This window comes from Caenorhabditis briggsae, assembly GCF_000004555.2.
Source record: "Caenorhabditis briggsae complete genome, chrII, whole genome shotgun sequence".
Lineage (NCBI taxonomy): Eukaryota > Metazoa > Nematoda > Chromadorea > Rhabditida > Rhabditidae > Caenorhabditis > Caenorhabditis briggsae.
Window position 1 is genome coordinate 3,616,720 of NC_013486.2, and position 24,967 is coordinate 3,641,686.

General features: G+C 38.7%; 6 protein-coding genes across 6 annotated transcripts; 2 read left to right on the top strand and 4 right to left on the bottom strand.

Moving 5' to 3' along the window:
- Positions 1-452: 452 nt before the first annotated feature.
- CBG25497 lies at positions 453-3,320 on the bottom strand (the record flags this gene model as incomplete). The annotated part of the gene is made up of 7 exons (XM_045241909.1): positions 453-642; positions 761-1,173; positions 1,217-1,738; positions 1,784-2,455; positions 2,500-2,961; positions 3,013-3,215; positions 3,257-3,320. The coding sequence occupies 7 exons, from the start codon at positions 3,318-3,320 to the stop codon at positions 453-455; spliced, it is 2,526 nt and encodes an 841-aa protein (XP_045097940.1).
- A 179-nt stretch (positions 3,321-3,499) lies between these two features.
- CBG00695 lies at positions 3,500-3,939 on the bottom strand (the record flags this gene model as incomplete). Its single annotated transcript, XM_045241910.1, has 3 exons — positions 3,500-3,686; positions 3,737-3,801; positions 3,895-3,939. 3 exons carry the CDS (start codon positions 3,937-3,939, stop codon positions 3,500-3,502), a joined length of 297 nt encoding a protein of 98 aa, XP_045091599.1.
- A 284-nt stretch (positions 3,940-4,223) lies between these two features.
- Cbr-hel-1 lies at positions 4,224-6,019 on the top strand (the record flags this gene model as incomplete). Its single annotated transcript, XM_002630221.1, has 5 exons — positions 4,224-4,547; positions 4,593-4,869; positions 4,918-5,036; positions 5,411-5,945; positions 6,000-6,019. The coding sequence occupies 5 exons, from the start codon at positions 4,224-4,226 to the stop codon at positions 6,017-6,019; spliced, it is 1,275 nt and encodes a 424-aa protein (XP_002630267.1).
- A 74-nt stretch (positions 6,020-6,093) lies between these two features.
- Positions 6,094-7,553, bottom strand: CBG00693 (the record flags this gene model as incomplete). The annotated part of the gene is made up of 4 exons (XM_045241912.1): positions 6,094-6,142; positions 6,293-6,618; positions 6,670-7,362; positions 7,413-7,553. 4 exons carry the CDS (start codon positions 7,551-7,553, stop codon positions 6,094-6,096), a joined length of 1,209 nt encoding a protein of 402 aa, XP_045091600.1.
- A 414-nt stretch (positions 7,554-7,967) lies between these two features.
- Cbr-ran-3 lies at positions 7,968-9,898 on the top strand (the record flags this gene model as incomplete). The annotated part of the gene is made up of 5 exons (XM_002630219.2): positions 7,968-8,066; positions 8,114-8,420; positions 8,491-9,123; positions 9,171-9,742; positions 9,791-9,898. 5 exons carry the CDS (start codon positions 7,968-7,970, stop codon positions 9,896-9,898), a joined length of 1,719 nt encoding a protein of 572 aa, XP_002630265.2.
- Positions 9,899-21,125: 11,227 nt separating this feature from the next.
- Positions 21,126-24,746, bottom strand: CBG00688 (the record flags this gene model as incomplete). Its single annotated transcript, XM_002630218.1, has 4 exons — positions 21,126-22,375; positions 23,204-23,471; positions 23,682-23,827; positions 24,515-24,746. The coding sequence occupies 4 exons, from the start codon at positions 24,744-24,746 to the stop codon at positions 21,126-21,128; spliced, it is 1,896 nt and encodes a 631-aa protein (XP_002630264.1).
- Positions 24,747-24,967: the final 221 nt, after the last annotated feature.

Here is a 24,967-nt window from a genome sequence, read left to right on the forward strand (position 1 = left end):
GAATCTATAACCACTAATTAATTTTTAAAGAATTATTTGAATCATCTTGGAACTCCACAAAATCAGATAAAAAATTCTGAAATTATGGTTTTACACCTGCAATTGTGATCGCGCCAAACTTTTTTTTCTGTAGATCAAAAATTAATTTGCAGTTCGGAAATGTTCTGTGGGAGAGTGTGGGGTGTGATAATAAGGACAACAACAAGGAAAACTTTTCGAAATTTTGACAAGACAACCTTGAAATTATCTTCAGGGTCATTTAGCCCGCGCGGTCGTTTGTAAACATTCGCGAATATGATAAAACGGATATCTGTATTGTGATACTGTTTCTGTTTCTCTCTCGGTGAAAAAGAGAGAGGGACAGATCGTAAATCTGTAGGTAGGTGTCATATAATAGGCATGTGAGAAGGAAATAAGAAGGGGAGCGGAAAATATTTATTACTCTGAATTTCTCAATTTAGTTCCAAAGTGACAGGCGGTACCAGTGGAATCGTTATTCGATGACAAGTCATACTAGAAAATTGGGGTTGGGATTTTAGGAAATTTTTGACATATTCTGGAGAATATTGATCACAGAGCCATAAGTACAGGAAGCCTCCGCCACCGGCTCCAGCAGCCCAGCCAACGTCGATCATGGATTTTCTGAAAAAAAGGCTTACAGTTTTGATTTCGGGCGCTCGGTATGCGTTGCGCGTGCAATCACCGTGACGCAATGTTGCAGACCGAGTGAATCGGGCGGTCCGGAATTCTGAGTTTTTACCTCTGTAACGTCTCCAAGAGCTCTGTGACAATCGCCGGTTCAAATCTGGTCATAAACTTTTTCGTCTCATGATACTTCCTCAATAACTCCACTGACACATATCCTTTCTCAATCCGTTCACTAAAGTCATCCACAGTTTCCGCCATATCTCGTAACTTCCTTTTTGTGTCGATGCATGTAAAAAAATTTCGAATCACTTCCTGTAGAAGATTTTTGGCTAGACGAGTCTTTCCGGTATAAACAAGAAGAAGACGTTCTTCTAGAAGATTTTTGATAGCAGGATTCAGATGAATTGTCTGGTGACGAATCCCATTTCCTTCTTGATAGAAACACTTTTTGAGTCCCCCGTACATTGCTCCGCATTGATCTTGCCATCCGCCTCCGGTAGTCATGATTTGCTCGACTCGAAGTACCTGGAAATTCTGTAACGTGTTTGGTACCACCAGAACAACCTACCGTATGCACAATTTGATCTTCCAGCGAAAACTGCTCCTCTGAAACTTTCCCCAATGCACAAATCGCTTTCAAAATTGTGCACGCTAGAATCGAAGAAGTGCCCAAACCAGATCCATGTGGCAATTCTGACCTTGTTTCTATCCGAAGTCCAGTGCATTGCAAGATTTCAAAAAACTCAGCGAGAGAGTGGAAGCCCAGAGAAACGATGCATGCAGAGACAAGAGCTCCAGTTTCAGAAGGCTTATCGTGCATATGGAGAAGATCCTTGTCGGATTCGATTAGAATTGTAGAGCCATCCTGACAGAGTTCGATAACAGGAGAGGTGCTTTTGGTGATGTGGCAGCGTATGGGGTTTTTTCCATCCAACTGTACAGCCATATTAACTACTGCGGCATTTTCAGAGAAGCCAAAAAATATGGGCGGTGTATCCAGCCAGCCTCCAAAGAAATCGATTCGAACTGGAGCAGTAACCAAGGCAGAAAGCAGTTTTGGGTTATTGGATTTTTCCAGCTTTATTGTTCTCTGGAAATCATTTTCAGCTTCAAAAATATATGTAAAGACACATACCGAGCTACACAAATCATCCACCATTCGATGAATAACTTTCTGTCCAGCAGTCTCTAAATGCCTAGCCGCTCGAATCATCTTACTCGGATCTGATAGCCAATTCTTCAGAATCTCATCGAAAATCTCATTTAGACTCAGATTTTCGAAAACTGCATTTTTTGCTGGACCATTTCGCAAACCACCTTTTCCATTAGAAGCCAGAGAAAGCGCCAGGGAAGCCGTGAAAATTATTTGGAGTTGATTTTTTTCATCAAATTTTAGAATTTGTTCCCGAAGGAAACTAAAGATTCCAACGATAGAATCAACCCCCTGAAGGCTTAAGATACTTCTGAGACATCGTTCCACATCTGAATCCGTTCTTGATTCAAGGCTCTCATGCATCTCATCTATAAGGCTTGTATAGCTCTGAGGGCTCTCCGGGAATTCCTTGTACTTAAAATTGGTGATGTCGAGAACTTCTAGAACTTTTCTGAGCAAATTTTTAGAGATGTTTCCTGATTTCAACCCACCGACTCTTCCTTTATAACTTCTTAGTTTCTTATAAATCTGTTTTCTGGCTTTCGTTCGATCTTTGATATTTTCTGAAACTTTCCCACGGACACCCAACTGATTGGAAACGAATTCTGGCTCGCTGGTACACGTGGCAAGCATGAAGTCGAAGAAAATTGATAACTGAAATTTAGAAGGGGTTCTAGATTATCCAATACGATTCTTACTTTCAACGGTGTCACATTAGAATCAATCCCTAGATAGGTGGTTGCTGCAACTGGATATTCAGAATAAAGGCTCAAAAATGACGTAGCAATTTGTGGAGGTAGATAGATGAATCCCAAAATCACCGATTTTTCCAAAAACTGAGAAGTTCCTGAGACTTCTCCATCAAATTCCATCCCAACCAGCTTCCCATTCTTATCAGTTCTACACCATCCATGCTCACTAAACACTGATTTTTCTCCAGCAAAGCTAAATCCACTTATTGAATCTTCTGGAAGATCGAACATCACCTCAGGCACCAGATCCCAGCTCGCATCACTTCCAATTATCCATACACCTTTTTGTCGAGCTTTCTCTGCTATTTTTGCAGCATTTTTAATTGAATTCGATAGATATGTGTTAAAGATATACCCATTTCCACCGCTAGAAAAACCGTCGGAATTCAGAATTGCACGTGGATCGCTCTGAAATAAACTGAAACTCTGGAATTCTGAAAATGGCAAAAACAAACTCACCACAAGTACAATCAGCACATTTACATCTTGCAAAACGGCTTCAGTCAACACTGTAAACTTATTCCGATAGCACAGACGTTCGGCAGTTCTAATCAGTGCATTCAGAGCGCTTCCACCGGATCCCACATCTTCTGAAGCGTCGTTCACAACTAGAATTTCTTCTTGGCAATCAGGGAAATTTATATTTTGAAAGTGTTGAATGTCTAAACTTTGTGATATCGTTTTTCAATTATGGTTTATCCACCTGAATCTATAGAATGCGAATCAATTCCATAGCCTAACGAGAATGTTACAATGTCCCAACGCATAGAGAATAGCAGGAAAAGAGCCAGTTGTTTGGCTGGAGTAGTGTATTTATTCCACGTTTTGTGTCTTTTACGGGAGACGCAGAGAGAGACTCGATGCATACAACGATAACATGTTATACAACAACAAACTGGTTTTATTTGAACGAAACTGATAGGATTCGCAAACAAATTGTAAATTTTCAATCAAAATAGTCATCGAGATCGACTCCGGGCTCCAGGAATGTGTCTGCAATTCCTTCTAAATCCGTCTTGTTCAGAATGAGATTCTCCAGTGTTTCCTCCATCTCAGTTTCACCGATTAGAAGCGCTCCGACGATCACATTGTTCACAACCACGCATCGGACGAGCTTGTCTTCTTCGGTACCTCTGAAAATTTTTTTTTTCGATATTCTGATATTTTTTAAATTTTTTTGTACCTCAAAACAACTTTCCATGCGCCAGCTTGCTGCCGTTCTGGTTTGTAGTCGCCAAGAAAGACTACCTGAAGTTCATAATTTTTTCGAAGAATCAAATTTTATCGATTTTTGCTCTTCTGTTTGCGTTGACGTCACCGTAATTCTTCAGGCCTGCATACGTCATCTTCCTGACAGCCAAAATTATTTTTCGAACGCGCGCGCATTTTTGGAGGGTGATCGTCGCGAGACCCGAGCGTGTATTTTCGAATGCGTCGCGTGCGCGTTGCGGTTCACAAAGCATTCGAATCGTGCGCCTCCTCAGTTGCTTGGCAGTTCGATGCACTAACCAATTCTTCTTCTTGTGCTCATTTTCGAATGAGATTTTCGTTTACTTTATTTAACACCGTTCCCCTGTCATTCTCATTGATTTTTCGCGAGAAATATCGATGAAATAGGCACTTCTTCGAAAATCCTAAACCCCTTTTACCAAACTTCCTCATTTTTCAGAATGGAAGACGAACAACTTCTTGACTACGAGGAAGAGCAGGAGGAGATCCAGGACAAGCAAGAGGTCGGCGGAGGCGATTCCAAGAAAACCAAGGGAACGTATGCCTCGATCCACTCGTCCGGATTCCGCGATTTCCTTCTGAAGCCGGAAATTCTCCGCGCCATCGGAGACTGCGGTTTCGAGCATCCATCGGAGGTGCAACACGAGTGCATTCCTCAAGCCATTCTCGGCATGGACGTTGTTTGTCAAGCCAAGTCTGGAATGGGGAAGACTGCTGTTTTCGTCATCACCACTCTTCAGCAGCTCGAACCAGTCGATGGCGAGGTAACTATAGCAACAGGTGGAATAAGTATTAACCCTCATTTTTAGGTCTCCGTTGTGTGCATGTGCCACACTCGCGAACTGGCCTTCCAGATCTCCAAGGAGTACGAGCGCTTCAGCAAGTATCTCCCGGGAGTCAAGGTTGCCGTCTTCTTCGGAGGAATGGCCATCAAGAAAGATGAGGAGCGTCTCGCCAATGACTGCCCACACATTGTCGTCGGAACTCCAGGAAGGATGCTCGCTTTGGCTCGTTCTGGAAAGCTGAAGCTTGACAAGGTCAAGTACTTCATTCTCGACGAATGCGACAAGATGATCGGAGATGCCGGTAGGAAACTGAGTATGTGGGCCAAGTTTAAACAGTTTTTCATTTCAGATATGCGCCGTGACGTTCAAGAAATCGTCAAGATGACTCCACAACAGAAGCAAGTGATGATGTTCTCCGCCACCTTGCCAAAGGAGCTCCGTGCTGTTTGCAAGCGATTCATGCAAGACGTACGCTTTATCTCTGATCATGATCCCGAGTCTTCGGAACAACCATGCACCCCATTTTTTGAAAACGAAAAACTGTACCAAAACAAATTGCTAGTTATGTGTGTTCCGTGAAGCGGAAGAGATGGCCAGGACTTGGTTGGTCGTAAGAATTTCGAAGTCCGTAGCTTGATTTCTCGGATTTCAGATTTCATCTTGACCGGCCTCTCGCAACGCAGAAGCCATCGTCCTCTGGGGAGGCTGCTGGCACGCGTCAGCAAAGCTGAAAGCGATTAGGGTGCTGAGAACGAGACACATGTACTGCTACACAAAAACCGTTTCCTGACTCCCTATTGACTCTTCGGAGAGAGTTTGCATCTTAGTTTATTCTATTTCAGCCAATGGAGGTCTACGTCGACGACGAAGCCAAGCTCACACTCCACGGACTTCAACAACATTACGTCAAGCTGAAGGAAGCCGAAAAGAATCGCAAGCTGCTGAATCTTCTTGATATCCTGGAGTTCAACCAAGTCGTCATTTTCGTCAAGGCTGTGAAGCGCTGCGAAGCTCTTCACCAGCTTCTCACCGAGCAGAACTTCCCATCGATCGCCATTCACCGGCAAATGGCCCAGGAGGAGCGCCTCTCCAGATATCAAGCGTTCAAGGACTTCCAGAAGAGAATCCTTGTCGCCACCGATTTGTTCGGACGTGGAATGGATATTGAGCGTGTCAACATCGTCTTCAACTACGACATGCCAGAAGATTCGGACTCCTACCTTCACAGAGTCGCTCGTGCTGGACGTTTCGGAACCAAGGGATTGGCCATCACATTCGTTTCGGACGAGAACGACGCCAAGGTTCTCAACAGTGTCCAGGACCGCTTCGACATCAGCATCACGGAGCTTCCAGAAAAGGTTGATGGAGCCACTTACAGTGAGTTTAACAATTCTCAGCTCTAGAACTAAGCTAATGCTTGTAATTTTTCAGTCGAAGGAAGAACCAACTGATTCGTCATTCCCACCTCTTCTCAATCCAACGCATTCGACTCTACATTCGGCACCTCTTTGTTTTATCCCCCCATCTATCCGAGAATTTTCGTATACGCCCCTTCCTTCTTTTCCACTTCCCCCCTATTTATCGACCTCTGTATTTGTGGTCTCATTTACAATTTTCGTTTTCGTTAACCGCTTATTCCTACACATTTTCCCAACCTGTATTAAATATATTTTTCTCTCTTTGTGTGTTCGGAAATAAAATTTGTCACCTTCAGACCGAAAAACGTTGTGCAGTGTGAGAAGAGCTCAAAGTACATATTCTGCATTCGAGCCTCCTCAGCGCCTGCTGCCATCGCTCGACCACATACTTCTCCCAACTGACGCGCTTGTGTCCAGAGTTGCCGTTGTTTCCAAAGAGAGGATTCAGGAAGAGTTAGCATCGAGACATCTCCACAGCCATAGACATCGGGAATCGAAGTTTCACAAGCATCGTTGACAGCTATTCCACCATTATGAGCAGTTTCTAGCGATCGCTCCTCCCTCCAAACTTCCGAATTTGCCACGACTCCTCCCGCCCAAATGATCAGATCCGGTTTCAGCGAATTTTTAACCTTAAAATGCTTGAAGTTTATGAAAAATCGATTTTTTTATAGATCAAATACCCCAGTACTCCTATCAAGATATTCCACAACGAGCTCTTCAGATGTTTCAATGTTCCCAATGACAGAATTACGCAGAATTTTTACTGATCGTTTCCCAGAATTTCCAGAAGCTTCCACGCCAAAATCAATGCCAGAGCACCAATCCGGTCCTAGCGCTGGTCCTTGGAGTTTCTCAGAACTCTTCTCAGCATTCATAGATGACGTGGAATATTGAAGATGCTTCTGTACGCCGTCGTGCTTCTTTCCACCCGATCTGCCTGTTAACAAACGATCCTCGACAAATTTCTCAACGTCGTCTGGAAAAAACGAAGCACAAATCCACGCGTCTCTCACCAGCCACGTCACGAAGACGTTTTTGAGCTCATAGATTAGCTCAGTAGCGATGCCTCCGTTGCCAACGATCAGAAGATGCTTAGCATTGCCTAGTTGATTTTGTAGCTCTCTTGCGCTTTGTGTATCTCTCAAGAACAGAAATCTCGAATCGGAACCTAGCTCGTCTTGAAGTTTCGGTCTGGAACCTGTCGCAATGCAGAGTTTATCGTATTTCAGCGTTTCTCCGTTTTGCAGTGTGATTTGTTTCTTCTGGGCATCCCAATTTGTAACTGTGGCATGTAAAAATTTGAACCGTTTATCCGGAAAAATCTCAGAAGAATCTGCCTCTTTCACATCAAACTTCTCTCCGTACTGGCCGATCTAAAAGGCGTCAAACATTCTTCTAATCTTCTGGAACCGTTTCCACTCACTTTCCGGTAATTCTCAACTGACTTCACAGAGCTTGACCCTGAAACCAACACGACTTCCAGTTTGGGACATCTTTCCAAGCCGATAATCTCATTTGCGCATGAAACACCGGCGATTCCTCCGCCGACGATGACGTATTTCATTCTAGAGAATAGTTTTATGCCGTTTTATGTATTTTTTATGCCTAAAAGGGGGTTTCGTAACAATATTATGAACGAAACTTTATGAAAACTTTCGTCGACAAAAAATCTAGGAAAACCGAGAAGCATGCGGCGTCATGGCGGAAAGCCGTGCGGCACCTTGCAATTTTTGAATTAGATCCCGCCCATCGACGAAAATTGCCTTTCTTGTTGTTGTTTCGTTGATAAAAGTCAATTTTTCTTCTCGATTTTCGCGAAAGAATATTGCCTACTTTTTTCATCATGTTTTCTCTCTTGACATTTTATCTCTGAAGTATTCTCGCGACACTTCTCATGCCATCGCCTACTTATCATCGTTTCATCTCCACTTCCACCTTTTTCGCTGCTACTATCAATCAACTTTGTTACTTGCAGTAAATGACTTCTGTCGAGAGAATGGACACCTCAGAGGTTGAAGTCCCAAACGATCGTGAAATCGAAAAAATCACCGAGCAAGATTTACAGCAAGACGATGCGGTAAGAATCTCTTTTTTCTCTCTCCCTAATTTTCATTAATATTCTAGACTCCAAGAGAAGATCAACCGGAAACCAGCTCGTCGAGAGCCAAAGCGCCCGTCGAGGAAGAGGTAGCTGAGCAAGTAGAACTTGCTGACTTAGAAGCGGAGGCCACCGATTCGATCGTTGACAATGTACCGAAAACGCCACGGCGAGCTGGCCGCCCCAAGAAGTTGTCATCCGCCTCGGCTACAGCCGTTGCAGAAACCGCTGTCACACCAGGAAAACGTGGAAGAAAACGTAAGGGTAGCGAGTCAGCTAACACCACCGTTAACTCCACTTTGAATGAGCCAAAGACGCCAGGACGTAAACAAGGTTAGTATTAGTAGCTTCTAGATGCTTCCATTCACCAACATCAGTTAACTATGAAGCTATTTTGTTTCAGCAAAGCTCGCAGTAGCTCTGCTCACCTACCAGCAATTCGCGCCGTCTGTAATCGGAGATCGTGTATTGTCATGTGGAGAAGGAGAAGCGCTCGGACATCCAGGACGTACCACAACCAAAAAGCCACGTAAAGTCGACATCTTCGAAGAGGAAGGGCTGAAAATGCTTCAAGTCGTTGCCGGTGGAGTTCACTCAGCTGTCCTCACTTCCGAAGGACAAGTCTTCATGTGCGGTATCAACGAGAAGGGCACCGTTCCAGCGGAAGGAGTTGAAATGGAGGGAAGTACCGACGAATTCACAAAGGTCCCATTCTCAGACGAGATTCAAGAGGAGGGAAAAATCATCATGTTGGCTGCTGGCGCCTCTTTCACCGCCGGACTGACTGATCAAGGATCCGTGATCGCTTGGGGAAATCTTCGCAATTCCAACGGAAACGTCGATGTTCATCCACTTCTCCACAAGATGCAGGAGAAGCCTGTCGTCATTGTTCATCAGGCGAAACGCAAGATTGTGAAAATCGCCGCTGGAGAGAATCACCTCGTGATGCTCGACGAGAAGGGATGCATTCTCACTTTCGGAGATGGTGAGATGGGCCAACTCGGACGAAGTAGCCGTACTAAAACCATCCGATCTAGTAAGATATTCTGTTGACGAGTTTGCCAGCTTATTTCTCGTTTTCAGAGTTCATGTGCGACGAGTCAGGTGACCATCTTGTCGTTCCATTGAGATTCAAGAACAAAGGAAAGTTCTACGATGTTGTTGCGAAAAACGTCTTTGCCAGTGGATTCTGGACTATCGTTCATGGAGAAGATGGGAAGTACTACGCTTTCGGACTCAACAACTACGCACAGCTTGGAATCAAAGTCGACGAGGCCGATGTTGGACAAGACGGTCAGGATAACCGCGAGCTTCGTGTCTTCCTCCCTGCTGAAGCACCGGCGTTCGGAGCCGAGCAGACATTTGTCAACATCGAAGGAGTTCAACACGTCGTGCTTCTCGATAACGAAGGAAAGGTTTTCGCCATGGGCAAGAACACCGACAACGCGCTTGGACTCGGAAACTGGACCGGAAAGGACGATCAACAGCACTGGCTCTATGACTCTCTTCAACAAGTCGAGTTCGACTCGAAGATCGTCGGAGTGTCTGCCAAGTTGGCTACTTCTATTGCTTGGTCCGAAGATGGAACCGCATATGCATGGGGATTCGATACCACCGGACAGTTGGGTCTTGGATTGAAGGATGACGACGAAAAGGTATAAGTTTGTTATCTGTTGAAACCTTTATAATATTTTCGTTTCCAGATGGTTGGAAAGCCAGAAGAGATCAGCTCCGCTCATCTTGAAGACCATTCCATCATCGGCGCTTCGATTTCCGACCAACACACCCTGATTCTCGCCAAGAAGAACTAAATTGCTTTATTTATTCATACCCCATCATTTCCCCCCCCCCCCCCCCTCATTCAGGCCCCTTTTTCTGTAGCATTATCATCGTTTTGTTTTTTTCTTATTTAACTGCGATTCTATACCCTATCCGGTAATTTTCTCTATAGCAAATCCGATTTTTCTCCACTCTCTGTTTTTTTATCATTTCATTTTTTGCTCTTTCTTTTTGTCTTTTTGTCGAGTAGTACCAATCTTGTCATTAAGGGGATACCCCGATTCTGAGCTCTTGCCAGAGCATCTGTGAATTATCAGGGGTCGTTGTGAAGACGTCTGTCGTCACTTCGGCCACCCCCAAACTCTGGATTGAGTCCCAATACTCTATGTTTTCTCGAACCACCCCTTTCCCAACATGTCAAATCTGAAATTCCCCAACAATCTAGATTGTTTCTCAGTTTTGAAATTTGGATTATGTTATCGTGTGCGTGTGAACCTACTTTGTTTTATAATCCGTTTCTCCGCCTTTTTCTGGTGGGCGAATCTTCTCCTTGAAGGAAAATAAATCAATGGTTCAGAAGAAGGCGTTTCAATTTATCCCCAATTCTTTTCCAACCCCCTCACTATTTACCCACTTATCCTTGTTTCCTTCTCTCATTATACAAGTCGATCTGAATGCAAATATCCCCCAATTTCTGAATTTTTTCTCCCATTTTTTTTGCCAATTCGAAGGATTCGCAGTACAATGATGATGTGCAAGGAAGAAAAACGCGTCGTCGTTTTGAAAGCCCGTCTAATTGGGTACCGGAAAGCGACCGCCCTTCTCGGATCAAAGCTTCGGAAAGCAAACGGATGAGGTCTCTAGGAAAGAAGACTCCAAAGAGAGCTCGAGGTGTCCTGCACGCCTCATCAATTTGAAATTTTTAGGCATCAAATTTTTTTTGGTTTTTTGCTGCAAAAATCAATATCCTTTGTTTTCGACACCCCTCTTTCTGACGACGTTGTTGACAACGACACGACGTCTCAGATTCTCATTAAGTTGGGCTCGATTTTCAGGAAATTGAAATCTCGATTCTTCTCTTATACCAAACAATTCTCTTGTTTTTATCTAAATTTCTTCAACTTTTCTTCTTCTTTGTCATTCATTTTCCTTCATTTTGACACTCATTCCCTTTTACTTCAATGTCATCGAAATCACTACCCGACTACGAACGGAACACTTTAGACGACGTTGCCGCGGCGGAAAAACGGAAGACGTCAGAAGACGTGGAAACGCGTAAAATATCAGAAGACGTTGGAGGAGCGGATTCGAAGAAGACCGAGGAGACGCCGATTCGAACAGTCAGCTCGTCGCACGTCTCGTTTCAGCCGGTGCCGTCGGTTAGTTGGGGAATAAACTTTTTTTTGGAATTTCGAAAATTTGAATTTTGGCTGTACCTCTGTTTTTGTTCAATTTTCGGCCAGAAATTGGACAAATTCGGAATGTTTTTCTCTATTTTTTTTTGAGTTTCTGGACTTTTTTATTTGGAATTTCCGTAATTACTGTATTTCCTCTAGAAATAGCCCACCCAAACCTTCAACTTTGACCTTAAATTATCTCGATTCCTGTAAACGATATCAAAATTTTGTCAGCTGAAAAAATATTGGTGACATTATGATAAACATTTTGTCAGTTGGCAAATTTTTGATATCTTTAACTGGAAACGAGATATACCTATACAAAGTTTACAGTGTTGAACAAATTCTATTTCCTCTAATATGAGCCGAACCAAATCATCAACTTCGAGCTTAATTATCTCATTTTCTATGAGAGATATAAAATATTTGTTAACTGATAAAATATTAGTGATTTCATGATAAACAATTTATCAGTTGATAAATTTTTGATATGTTTCACAGGAATCGAGATAATTGAGCTCAAAGTGGACGGTGTTGGACGAATTCGGAATATTTTGATTTTTGAGGGTCAGAAATTTACAGACAAATATTTGGACGAGAAAAGTAAAGATTTTCTTGGTTTTGTTTCGGAACTTAGGAATTCCCACTTTTTTCCATTTTTTCAAATATCGGAGTTTTTTTGATATTCTGGAATTTCGTGGTTTCCTTTTTCATAGAGATCAAATTACCGTATTTCCTCTATTATAATAGGATCCCACCCGAACCGTCAACTTTGAGCTCAATTATTTCGATTCCTGTAAAAGATATCAAAATTTTGACAACTTATAAAATATGTATCATAGTATCACTAACATTTTATCAGTTTACAAATTTTTTATATCTCTTATAAGAATCGAGATAATTGAGCTCAAAGTTTACGCTAACTTAATTCTGGAAATTCTGGAATTCAAAACTCTGAAAATTAGTTGTTACATTCCAGAAATTTTTTCTTTCGATTCTGAAGTTTTAAGAATTTCAGTAAAAATATGATTCCCCGGTTTTCAAAAATCCAATTAAAACAATTGAACATCAAAAATTTCTGCTCGGTTTTTGAACTTTTGAAAATAGTCCTTTTTTGTGGTTATCAAATCAATATTCCCTTTTTATTAAAAAATTCACATTTTACACAATCAACCAGACCCTCTCAGTCAGTCAGCTGAAGTTCCATTTTCTCATATTATTATTATGTCACCCCATAACAATAAAAATGACATTCTCTGATTTTTCTGCTATGCACATTGTGTTTTTATCCTTCCACACACTAAACTTTGTGCTCTTTTTTCGTGCTTTTCGATTCTCGATTTCCAGAAAAAAAAACGGCGTTTCCTTTTTTCAACTTGTAACCCAATATCACTTGGTCCTCTTTATTTTTTGGAAAGTTTCGTAAATTTCAAGACCTCCTGAAATAAAAGTCACACGTTAAAAAAAACTTTTTTTTGAGATTTTGAAGACCCGAATATTCTAAAAATGTGAATTTTTGATCACTGAAATCTGTAGTTCCTTTCAAAAACATAAAAAAGAAACCCCGCCCAGATTCTTTTTCTCTGATTCTCTATATCTTTTTTTTCCAGATGGATTATCTCTCCATCCACGAGGATGACACATCAATGTCGTCGTCTGACCGGACCATCGAACGCGGATTTTCGAGATATGGACGGAAACGGTAAGGGGGAAAAATAACGAATTCTGGGATTCAAGGTTCCGGAATCTGAACTTCTACGATTTAGAAGTTCATGGATTCTTGGATTCTTGGATTCTCGGATTCTTGGATTCTTGGATTCTTGGATTCTTGGATTATTGGATTCTTGGATTCTTGGATTCTTGGATTCTTGGATTCTTGGATTCTTGGATTCTTGGATTCTTGGATTCTTGGATCCTTGGATTCTTGGATTCTTGGTTTCTTGGATACTTGAATTCTTGGATTCTTGGATTCTTGGATTCTTGGATTCTTGGATTCTTGAATTCTTATATTCTTGGATTTTCAAATTCTGACATTTTCAAATTCTGACATTTTAAAATTCTGACATTTTGAATTTCTCGGAATTTGCGGGTTCCGAATTCCGCGAATTTCAAAATGTTAGGATTCTGAATTATGCAGATTATGTAATTCTGTGTTTTTGAATTTCACTGATTTTGAGATTTGTGAACTCTAAACTTTGCGGATTCTAAAACCTATATCCGTAACCTATATCCTCGTGGTCTTGGATTCTTCACCTACAAATATTTTGAATTCTGCAATCAGAGGGTTTTAAGGTTACAGGTTCCGTCTGAATTTCAGGAATTTTGATTTCAAAACTCTACTCAAATCAGAAACTAATAAATATTTCAAAATTCGCCAACCATAATCGGAAAACCAAACTTTTGTATCCAGGATTCCAAAAGATGAAATTTAAAGCATTCAGTTGTGTGAGAGACATTCGAACAGACAGTTTCTATCCTGTAAAAGATATCAAAAAATGGTCAACTAATAAAATTTTTATCATAATATCAGCAATATTTTGTCAGTTGACCATTTTTTGATATCCTTCACAGAAATCGAGATAGATGCGCACAAAGTTGATAACTTGTAAGGCGTTCTATTAGAGTGGTTTTTATCATTCGCTGTCACAATTTTAAAACTAGAGATCACAAAAATGATTATTTTTCCAGTTCTTCCCAATACTTCCAGCTTCAGAACTTTTATAATCATCTAGGTAACCACCACACATTTACTTCCTTCCTCTTCTCCTTTTTCTTCCTCATCATATATGTTTCGTTGTGTTTTCTATTCCTTTTCCGTTCCTTCAATGATCCATTCTCCCAAAAATAAGAAAGCCCGATAATCTCCTCTCTTCTGTTTTTCCACAATTTTTGACACATGAGAAGAAAGGCAAGAAATAGGAAAAAATGGAAAGGGGTTTGACACCCGAGACATTGTCAAAAGTTGGAATTAAAGTTGAGACCAGGACCAGATGAGGACGACATCAGCGAAAAAAGCTTTTCCCCTTTTGTTTAATTAAACTGAAACACTTTTTTTGCGCTCCTGCAAAAGGTTTTAGTGGGTTTGGAGACATAAAAGTTGCCACTTTGCATCAAGTTAGACATTTTTCACGTATCACTGAATTGTGCTCTTTACTTAAGATGAAGAATTGTTGGGGGCTTTTTTTAAAAGTTAGGACATTCTAGCCTCAAAGATCTCTGAAAAAGGTTGACTCTGTTTTTTAAAAATGCTTGTGTTCCAACTTGTTTCCTGTTCTTAATTAACATTTTTGTTTTGCTCTTCTTTTGAAAGGTTATCTTTTTGTTTTCAGTTTTTTTTGGAGAGTTTTAGACAAAAAAATGCTTTGAAAATTTTCAATATCACCATGTCTGTTTTCTAAACTACCTTAAAACCTGTAGTAGACGCTCCCTGACATTAAACTTTGAGTCAATTTATCTCGGCTCCCTCCACAGATATCAAAAAGTTGTCAACTGATAATTTACTTATCATAATATCACAAACATTTTATCAGTTGGCACATTTTTGATATTGAGCTCAAACTTAACAGTGTTTATGCTCAACTTTGAAAATATTTTTTTTAAATCAGAAATCTGGAAAATCCAAAAAAATTTGCTGAAAACCTGATGTTTCGGAAATCTAAAACTTGAAACAATGGAGTTTTTTTTCGCAATTTATAAAGTCGAAGGTTTTCATAACCGATCCAGTTGGTCCATTGATTTTTCAAAGAAAATATGGAAATTCAAAATTTCTGAAAATCTTAAAATTCAGCATTTTCAAAAAATTCCAAATTCCCTCAATTTACCAAAACTGCTCGAATTTCAGAAAATCGAAAAACTCTTTAGAAAATATATATTAAAACCCCAAAAACTTTGAAATTTCAGATTTTTTGAGAAACCAAAAATTTTTTGAAATCCCAAAATTTTTTAACTTATAAATTGAATTTTCTAAAAATCTAAAAACATATTTTTCTTCAATTTTTTCCAGATCATCAGTACGAATGGTGTTGGACGAAGTGGGCATGATGGATCGGAAAACTGTAAGTGTTAGAATTCCAAGTTTTTTAAAAATGATAATTTTGAAAATTGTATTAGGTTGGCGGGAAAGTCTTTGTCACTTTTTCAATAGTTTATTTCTCAAAGAAAAAATAACCGAATAATTAATTATATTGTCCATCATTATCAACAACATGTCTCCAACGTTCCCTCAATTTATGGATTCCATTGCGGTAGAATCCAGCCGGGCGTGAGGCAAAGTATTGTTTGAGTGCCGCTTCGACCGCTCCACGGGAATTGAAGCTTCTTCCTTCGAAGGCACGTGTCATATCGCCAAATAACCAATAGTCGGAAGGAGCAAGATCAGGAGAATACGGGGGGTGAGGGAGAACATTCCATCCATATCCCATCAGCTCCTGCTTCACTTGTTTCGAAACATGTGGGCGAGCGTTATCATGTTGATAGTACACTTTCTTGTCTTTCAGGGCCGAACGGTCGACTGCTTTCTTGAGGTTTCGTAGTTGAGTAGTGTAGAGGTCTCCAGTTATTGTTTTGCCCTCGGGCAGAAGTTCCCAGTAGATGGGGCCGTCCACTCCCCACCACACAGAGAGCATAACTTTTTTCGGATGAAGGTCGGGTTTGGGGACATCCTGTGGGCTCTCTCCTTCTCCAACCCACTGGGATTTCCTGTGGTGATTATCGTAGAAGACCCACTTCTCATCTCCGGTTATTAGCCGGTCCAGCCATCGATCGCCCGCGTGGAGAGTGAGAAGAGTAATCGAATCGTCGACTCGGCGGTCAAGGTTGGCTTGAGTCAGGTGATGAGGTATGAATCGACCAAAAAGTTTTCTCATTCCAAGAGACTTCAAACCTTCAAGGACTGTGCTATGGTGAACTCCGAATGTGACAGCTAGTTCACGGCTAGATTGAAATGGATCCGATTGCAATGCGTGCTTCAGCTTGTCCAAATCCAACTCACGGGGTTTCCCAGAGCGATCCTTTTCATCGAGCGAGAAGTCATCTTTTTCGAAACGATGGAACCAATTGCGAATAGTATTGTAGTGAGGGGCATGTGTGTTGTACACATTCTTCAAGAAAGTTTCCGAATCCTTCATCGTGGTGTGAGATAGGAAGAGGTAAATCAAAACATGTCTGATGTGAATAGCAGTGGGAACAAACATATCGTTTCAATTACAGATGAGGAGCAGGGAAGGAGATGGGGACTTGTTTATATGGAAGGTTCTTATCACCTTGTTATTCACTAAAGTCGATATCATACACAGCCTCCATATACGAGAACAGTGATTAAACAAACAGAGTGACAAAGACTTTCCCGCCAACCTAATATTTTAAGAAACAGCAAAAAGGAAGTTAAAAATGGCTTATGAAAAAAGTTCAAAGTAAACAATACATAAACATCTAATAGAATGCCCAGAAAATGTCAACTTTGAGCTCAATTATCTCGATTCCTGTAAAAGATATCAAAAAAGTATCAACAGATAAAATTTTAATTAATTTGTTTATTGATCAGGTGTAATAAAACATTAGAGGGCAGGACATGAAAGACTCAGAAAAAATGCCCCTCACGAGGCCGATCTGAGTAGGAGAGGGGAAACGGGATAATTTAGATATTTGACACAAGAAAGATGTAACCGGTAGAAAAAGAAAAACAGGGAGCAAATATATCAATAACGGGTAATACTGGAAGAAATTAAGGATTCAAACTCGAAGGTAGGAGAAAAAATGTTTATCATAATATCAACAACATTTTACTAGTTGACAAAATTTTGATACTTTCAAAGGAAACGAGATAATTCGGCTCAAAGTTTACGTTTAGTATTCTATCAGAAAAAATACTGCAAAAATAAAGCTCAAAGTTGAAAACCAATTTCTGAAATTGAAAAAAGTGTCAGAGTACTTTTAAAAGCTCCAGAAGTAGCTCGATTTCTTTCTGATTTCCACTGATCTTCATAGCTCTCTATCTTTCATTTATCTCTTCATTTCCTGCTCCTCTCCCTCTTCCAATCACTTGTAAATCTCTTTTTCGATTGATTGCTGTGACAATCTTGTTGTATCGAATTGAGTGTAACATCCCGAAAACACCAGAAGAAAAAGAACAAGTTGATATCCATTCCTTCTATTTCTACTACTTAAAAAAAAAAAGAAGAAGTACTCCATCAACAATGGTGAATCTACAACGGAAGGAGGTAAGGGTGATAAATCAGATTGGAATGGGAGTTCTAGAACCAGAAGAGGGTTCTGTCTTTCCGGTTTTTTTCAAAAGGCTTACTTCTCTAAAACCAAAACGAAAATATTTGAAAAATGATCCGCATGAATCTCTCTCTCTTCATGATTCTTTCAAAATGGACTGACGTCTTCTTCCTTCGCCATTTTATGTGTTTCTTTTGTCAAGGAGTCGCCGCACAGCTCAACCTTTTGACACAGATGATGTTGGAAGAATGAATTCAAGAATGAAGGAAGAAGAAGAAGACGTCGTCCTCTCTTCTGAAGTTACGTTTCCTTCCATTTTGAAAATTGGTTTTTGCCTTTCCAAGGGATTCTTTTTATAGCACTTTGTTGTTTGGTACCGAAAACTTTTTCTGCTGGGATTGAAGGAAAATACGGAAGTTTTATTCTAAAGATCTAAAAACTTCTGAAACTCACCGTAGCTTTGCAATTTCAGATTCTTGCTAATTTTCTGATATTATCAACAAAAAAATCAAATTTTGTAATTCTAAGATTCCTGGATCTTCTGGACTGGTTCCAAAATTTCTAAAATCACAGATTTCCGAGTTCCAGGAATTTCAAACTTTGAGAATTTCAAATTCTGAGATTTCAAAATTCTGTAATTTTGGAGTTCTGAAATTTTGAAATTCTAATATTTTCAAAATTTGAAAATCTGGACACTTCAAATTTTCAATTTTTCATATTCTGAAGTTTTTAAATTCTAGGATTTTCAAATTTTCCAAACCTGACATTTTGAAATTCTGATATTTGAAATTTCTTAGGTTCTAACATTCTGAAACTTTCTAGTCCTATGAATTCAATGTTTTGAGATTTTCGGACTTTTAAGTTCTAGGACTTTTAAGTTCTGAAAATTTGAAATTCTAAGACTTTCAAGTTCTAGGATTTTCAAATTCCAGGTTTTCGAGTTACTAGAACTTGAAATTCTAGGATTCTCAAATTCTAGAATCCTCAATTTCTGAGGTTTTCAAATTCTAAGATTTTTAAAGTTTCGAAACTTTCAAATTCTCAGAATTTCGAATTCTGAGAGTTTCGAATTCGGAAATATTCAAAGTTCAGAAGTTTTCAAATTCAGAGATTTTTAAATTACAAAATTCTAAAACATCTTCTGATTCATATCCGAAGTTCGAAATCCTAGATTCTGAATTTTCGACTTCTGAGCACTCTCTCCCTACTAAAAGGGCCTTTATAATCCCTCCTAAAACCCAATTTTATGATCTGGGAACTCATTGAACTTTCCCATAAAATTCCATTTCTCCTATTTTAAAACCCGTTCCCCATCTATTCAGTTTTATGGACTGCTCTCCTTATGTAAATGATGTACTTTTTCCTGTCTAGGCTTCTTCTCTTCTTCAAGAACATAGTTTTCGAAAAAGGAATTTTCATCTTTGATTTTCATAGAAAACTCTTCTTTTTTTTCACACTTCAATCTTTTCTTCTTCTTCTTCTTCTTCTTTTCCATTTAATATTTGAGATGCTCCATGCCTCTTGAAACACTTTATTCCATTATCATTGGAGAGAGCTCCAAATAATTTTTTTCGACGCTCATTGCCATTTGTCTCTGCCGATTTTCAAATATTCTGCTAACATGGATCCTGCACTACTTGCGTTTTTCAAACCTGCCGAAATGGCAAGTCCGCAGAGGAGAGAGGTAAGTTGTAGATTGACCTGAAGAATTTTCAAGGAATTGAAATAATGGATTTTATTGGAGAATTGCTAGTTTGAAACTGTCTAATATATGGTTCAAACAAGTGTGAGTAGCATATTTCCTCTAATAGAAGCCCACCCAAATCATCATCTTTGAGCTCAATTATCTCGATTTCCACAAGTGATATCAAAAACTTGCAAACTGATAAAATATTGGTGATATTATTATTAACATTTTATCAGTTGATTGTTTTTTGATACCTTCGACAGGAACCGAGATAAATGAGCTCAAAGTTGACGGTTTGGATGGGCTTATGTAAGAAAAAATACGGTATACTTGAAATGAGCTGAGTGGAACGCTGCTGAAACTGAAGATTTTTAACACCACTGGAGAATTAAATTATTACTGCGCTGGACAAATAAAGATGTTTCTGGAAATTTCAGGATCTTTTTTGTGCGGAACGGAATTCTGAATTCCGGATTAGTTCGGTTTCAGTGGATTTTTGACCATTTCGACCGTTTTCAGAAGTCTGGAGCTCAGCTGTCAAGTTTCCAATCCCTTTTAAAATTTGGGAAGGTGTGAAACAGACCTAGATTTGAACTTTGCATTCAAAGAATTTTTTTTTGCCGATTCCTGAAAGACACTTTCTTTTTGGCTCGTTTTTTTACTGATAACGGGAAAAACCAGATGTCTTTTAGAAATCGGCAAATACCTCAAAAACTAGCAAGTTTCGAAAAATTTTGTAAATGCAAAGTTTTCGATCTAGGTCTGTTTTACACCCTACGAAAATTTCAAACTGATGGGAAACTTGACAAACGAACTCCACACTCCTGAATATCTAATTAATGAATTTTTTCTGCAATTTCTTTTGAATTCTGAATTTTCTTCTAGAGTGAACACTCTTCTTCCTTTCTCTTATTTCCAGTTCTGATGCACATTCCTTCTAGTGAATTTTCTAAAGAAGACGAGGTTAACCTACCCATTTTCCAATTCACTTCTTTTTCTTCTTCTTCTTCCCATTTTTCTCCCCCTCCGAGATTCCACTCAATTACAACCTTTCGGGATTTCCAATTCAATTTTCCTAGGCTTCTTTCGGAGCCGCCAACTTTCCCCATTTCTTTCGTTCCTCAGGTTGTAACGTCTCCTGAAACTTTCTTAATCTCTTTTTTCTGTTTCTTGCTCTTCTCTGAATACACTTCTAACACCTTCTAATCGCTGTCTTCCTATTCTTTCTTTTCCTTTTTTCTTCTTTCAAGTGTCTCAAGAAATATACCAATCATTTTCTTTCTTTCTTTCAAACCAAACACTTTCTTATTCCCCATTTTTTCTTCTTTGTGCATTGTCTCTTTTCTTGTTTCATAAACTTCTCAGGATTCCTTAGAAATCAACAACTTGTGCAGAATTTTTAGATTAGGCTGATTTGGTTCTATAAAATTGAAACATTTCGAAATTCTAGATTGCTGAGATTTCGAATGTTAGGTTTCTGGTGTTCCGTGATTTCGTATTTTGTAAAGCTAAAAATGAAAACCACCGTAACTTGGTCAATTTTGCTCCAAATTTAATCAAACTTGCAGTTTACCGTTTGCGAACCGTTTTCAGTAAATAGCAGTACATTATTCGGGTTGATCCGTATCCTGTCCGTTCGCGAGCTCCGTATCCGATCCGATTGTGAATCATGACCAAACGGATCCGTTTGCGAACTCAATAAAACATGCGAATCACCTGTGAACATGACTAGGTTTGACCCATTTTGAAGCAGTTTTTAGGATCACCGTAGTATATACTAATCTTTAACCAAACTTGGTGATTATACTAATTTTGAATGATTATACTAATTTTGAATGATTATACTAATTTTGAATGATTATACTAATTTTGAAGCTTGAAACTTGATTTTCACTTTTAAAAAAACTTTGAAAACTCCATGCGCTTCGAAATCTGAAAAAAGTACAAAATTTTCTAATCTAATGAAACCGTGAGATTCTGAGATTCTGAGTTTCTGAGATTCTGAGTTTCTGAGATTCTGAGATTCTGAGATTTTGGGATTTTGAGATTCTGAGATTCTGAGATTCTGAGATTCTGAGACTCTGAGATTCTGAGATTTTGAGATTCTGAGATTCTGAGATTCTGAGACTCTGAGATTCTGAGATTTTGAGATTCTGAGATTCTGAGATTCTGAGACTCTGAGATTCTGAGATTCTGAGATTTTGAGATTCTGAGATTCTGAGATACTGAAATTCTGAGATTCTGAGATTCTGAGATTCTGAGATTCTGAGATTCTGAGATTCTGAGATTCTGAGATTCTGAGATTCTGAGATTTTGAGATTCTGAGATTCTGAGATTCTGAGACTCTGAGATTCTGAGATTTTGAGATTCTGAGATTCTGAGATTCTGAGACTCTGAGATTCTGAGATTTTGAGATTCTGAGATTCTGAGATTCTGAGACTCTGAGATTCTGAGATTCTGAGATTCTGAGATTCTGAGATTCTGAGATACTGAAATTCTGAGATTCTGAGATTCTGAGATTCTGAGATTCTGAGATTCTGAGATTCTGAGATTCTGAGATTCTGAGATTCTGAGATTCTGAGATTCTGAGATTCTGAGACTCTGAGATTCTGAGATTTTGAGATTCTGAGATTCTGAGATTCTGAGATTCTGAGATTCTGAGATTCTGAGATTTTGAGATTCTGAGATTCTGAGATTCTGAAATTCTGAGATTCTGAGATTCTGAGATTCTGAGATTCTGAGATTCTGAGATTCTGAGATTCTGAGATTTTGAGATTCTGAGATTCTGAGATTCTGAGACTCTGAGATTCTGAGATTCTGAGCTTCTGAGCTTCTGAGATTCTGAGATTCTGAGATTCTGAGATTCTGAGATTCTGAGTTTCTGAGCTTCTGAGATTCTGAGATTCTGAGATTCCGAGATTCTGAGATTCTGAGATTCTGAGATTCTGAGATTCTGAGATTCTGAGATTCTGAGATTCTGAGATTCTGAGATTCTGAGATTCTGAGATTCTGAGATTCTGAGATTCTGAGATTCTGAGATTCTGAGATTCTGAGATTCTGAAATTCTAAGATTCTGAAATCTCCGAATTTCTGAATTTCCAAATTTCTGAATTCCTCAAATCCAATGAATCCGTGAGATTCTGAAATTTTGAGATTCTTAGATTCTGAAATTCTGAGATCCTGAAACTCTGAGATTATGAGATCTCGAAATTAAGAAACTTTGATATTCTGAACGTCTAAAATTTCAAAGTTCAAAATTTCAAAATTTTCAAGATCGTGAGTTTATTTTTAGATGTTCTGAATTTTTTTCTTATTTCTACGATTTGAACACTGTTTTTCTTCATTTTTTGAAAAGAAATTTTCTAAATGAATTCCGAATTCTGGAATTCCAGAATTTCGAGAACACAAATTTCACATTCTCTTCATATTTCATGTATCTTTGCTCTATGGACTAGTCCATAATCTTTCCAAATTTCCCGTCTTTATACATCACGCTCAATTTCATCTCTCATAAAAGATCACTGTAGATTTATATGTTTTTCTATGGCTCATCTTTGGTTTCCCTGGGTAACCCATAAAGCCAACATAGAAAAACATATTTTTTTGACTACACCAATTTTCTACTCTCGTTTTTCCCTATATAAGATCCAAATATGTTATTTCCTTCTGGTTTTTTGGGGTCGTTATGAAAAAAAAAAATAATACTCTTTATTCTTCTTCCATTTTTTGTTCTCTTTCTTTTGAGATGTCATTCAAAGTTGCAGTTGTTCTAGAAAAAGAAAATACTATGGCCGGGGATATTCATCCGAAAAAGGTGCTTCTGAAAACAAAGGTAAGTGAAAATTTTAATTTGAAAGTGGATTGAAAAAAAAATGCTGGAAAAAATCATTTTGGAAAAAACAAATGCAGGTGTTCCTTTGTTTTTTTTTGTGTGATTAAAAATACGATTTTTGATATTTTTCTAAAGGTTCTCGTTTTCACTTCTTCTCAATTTACTGGAAATTCTGATATTCTGAATGTTTGAAATTAACAAGTTTGAGGTTTTGGGATTCTGAGATTCTGTGATTCTGAGATTCTGAGATTCTGAGATTCTAAGATTCTGAGATTCTGAGATTCTGAGATTCTGAGATTCTGAGATTCTGAGATTCTGAGATTCTGAGACTCTGAGATTCTGAGATTCTGAGATTCTAAGATTCTAAGATTCTGAGATTCTGAGATTCTGAGATTCTGAGATTCTGAGATTCTGAGATTATGAGATTCTGATATTCCGAGAATTCGAGGTTCTGAAGTTCTGAGAATCTGAAATTTTGGGGTTCCAGAAAATCTGGATAGTTCAAAATTTCCGGAAGATGCTGAAAATTCAAAAAATTCAAAAAGAAATCCAAAAATCAGAAATTCAATAAAAAATTTAAAAAATCGAAAAATTCATGAGTTTGAAAATTTCAGAATTCCAAAACTTCAGAGGAAAATTTGTAAGAATCTGAGCCTCGCATGTTCGAGAATTCTTACTCCTGAGATTCTGAGATTCTGAAATTCTGAGATTCTGAGATTCTGAGATTCTGAGATTCTGAGATTATGAGATTCTGAGATTCTGAGATTCTGAGATTCTGAGATTCTGAGATTCTGAGATTCTGAGATTCTGAGATTCTGAGATTCTGAGATTCTGAGATTCTAAGATTTTGAAGTTAGAAGAGTCTGAGATTCTAAGATTTTGAAGTTAGAAGAGTCTGAGATTCTAAGATTCTAAGATTCTGAGATTCTAAGATTCTGAGATTTTGAGATTCTGAAATTTTGACATTCAGAAGTTTTGAGATTCTGGGATTCTGAGATTCTGAAATTTTGAGATTTTGAAAATTTGAGATTCAGAAGTTTTGAGATTCTGGGATTTTGAGATTCTTTCCAGGCATTACAGGGAATGAGAAACTTAGAAAAAAAAAAGAAAAACCCAGAAAAACCCAGAAACTTTTGTAATTTTCGAAAATTCCAAATATCAGAATTTCAAAAAATACCAAGAATCTGAAAAGTTCAGAATTTCCAAAACTTCAAAAAAGAGATTGTACCAATATCAAAAAATCTTGAATTTTCAAACGTTGAATAATTGAAAACCTTCTCTCTTGGGTTGTCTAATACCTGGCTTCATGACTTCCTAAACTTCTGGACTTTTTTATTCTGGGTTTCTATCTGGAAAATTACTTTGTCCTTCTGTGTGTCTGTATATCTTGTTCCATGGACTCTGATCTTTTCATCCTTTTTTTTCATTTTTCTCTTTCAAACTCCTCTCCCCTAAAACCAGAATAAATCTGAATGATAGGAGAAGACCAAACAAAAAACTCGAAACTTACCAAAGTTCTTCTTCTTCTCCTTCTTCTTGCTATCCGATACATGACATGTTCTTGTGTCACTGAGAGATGCTCTCCTTCTTCTGAAACATGATATCCTATCCATCCCCATTTTCCTCCAAACTGCACTTTCTTTATCTGTAACTGAAGCTTCCTTCTTCTCCTTCTTATTCTTATTCTCCCCATATTTCTTCTTCTCCTTCTCCTTATTCCAATCCCATCGGAAGGATCCCATTAGACGACGTCTTCCATGTCATAAAAGTAGATTCAGAATCCGAACACACACCAAAATCTCTTTGAAATTTCCCCCATTTTTGGGTGGTGTTAATGGGGAAAAGGAAAAAAGGGAAATTTCAAAAAAAAAATTTCGATTCCAATCCTCCTTGCTTTGTCTCTTTTTTGTCCGAAAGACAAACGACAGGAATTAGTATTTTTGCTCTTTTTGCTCTCTTCCAA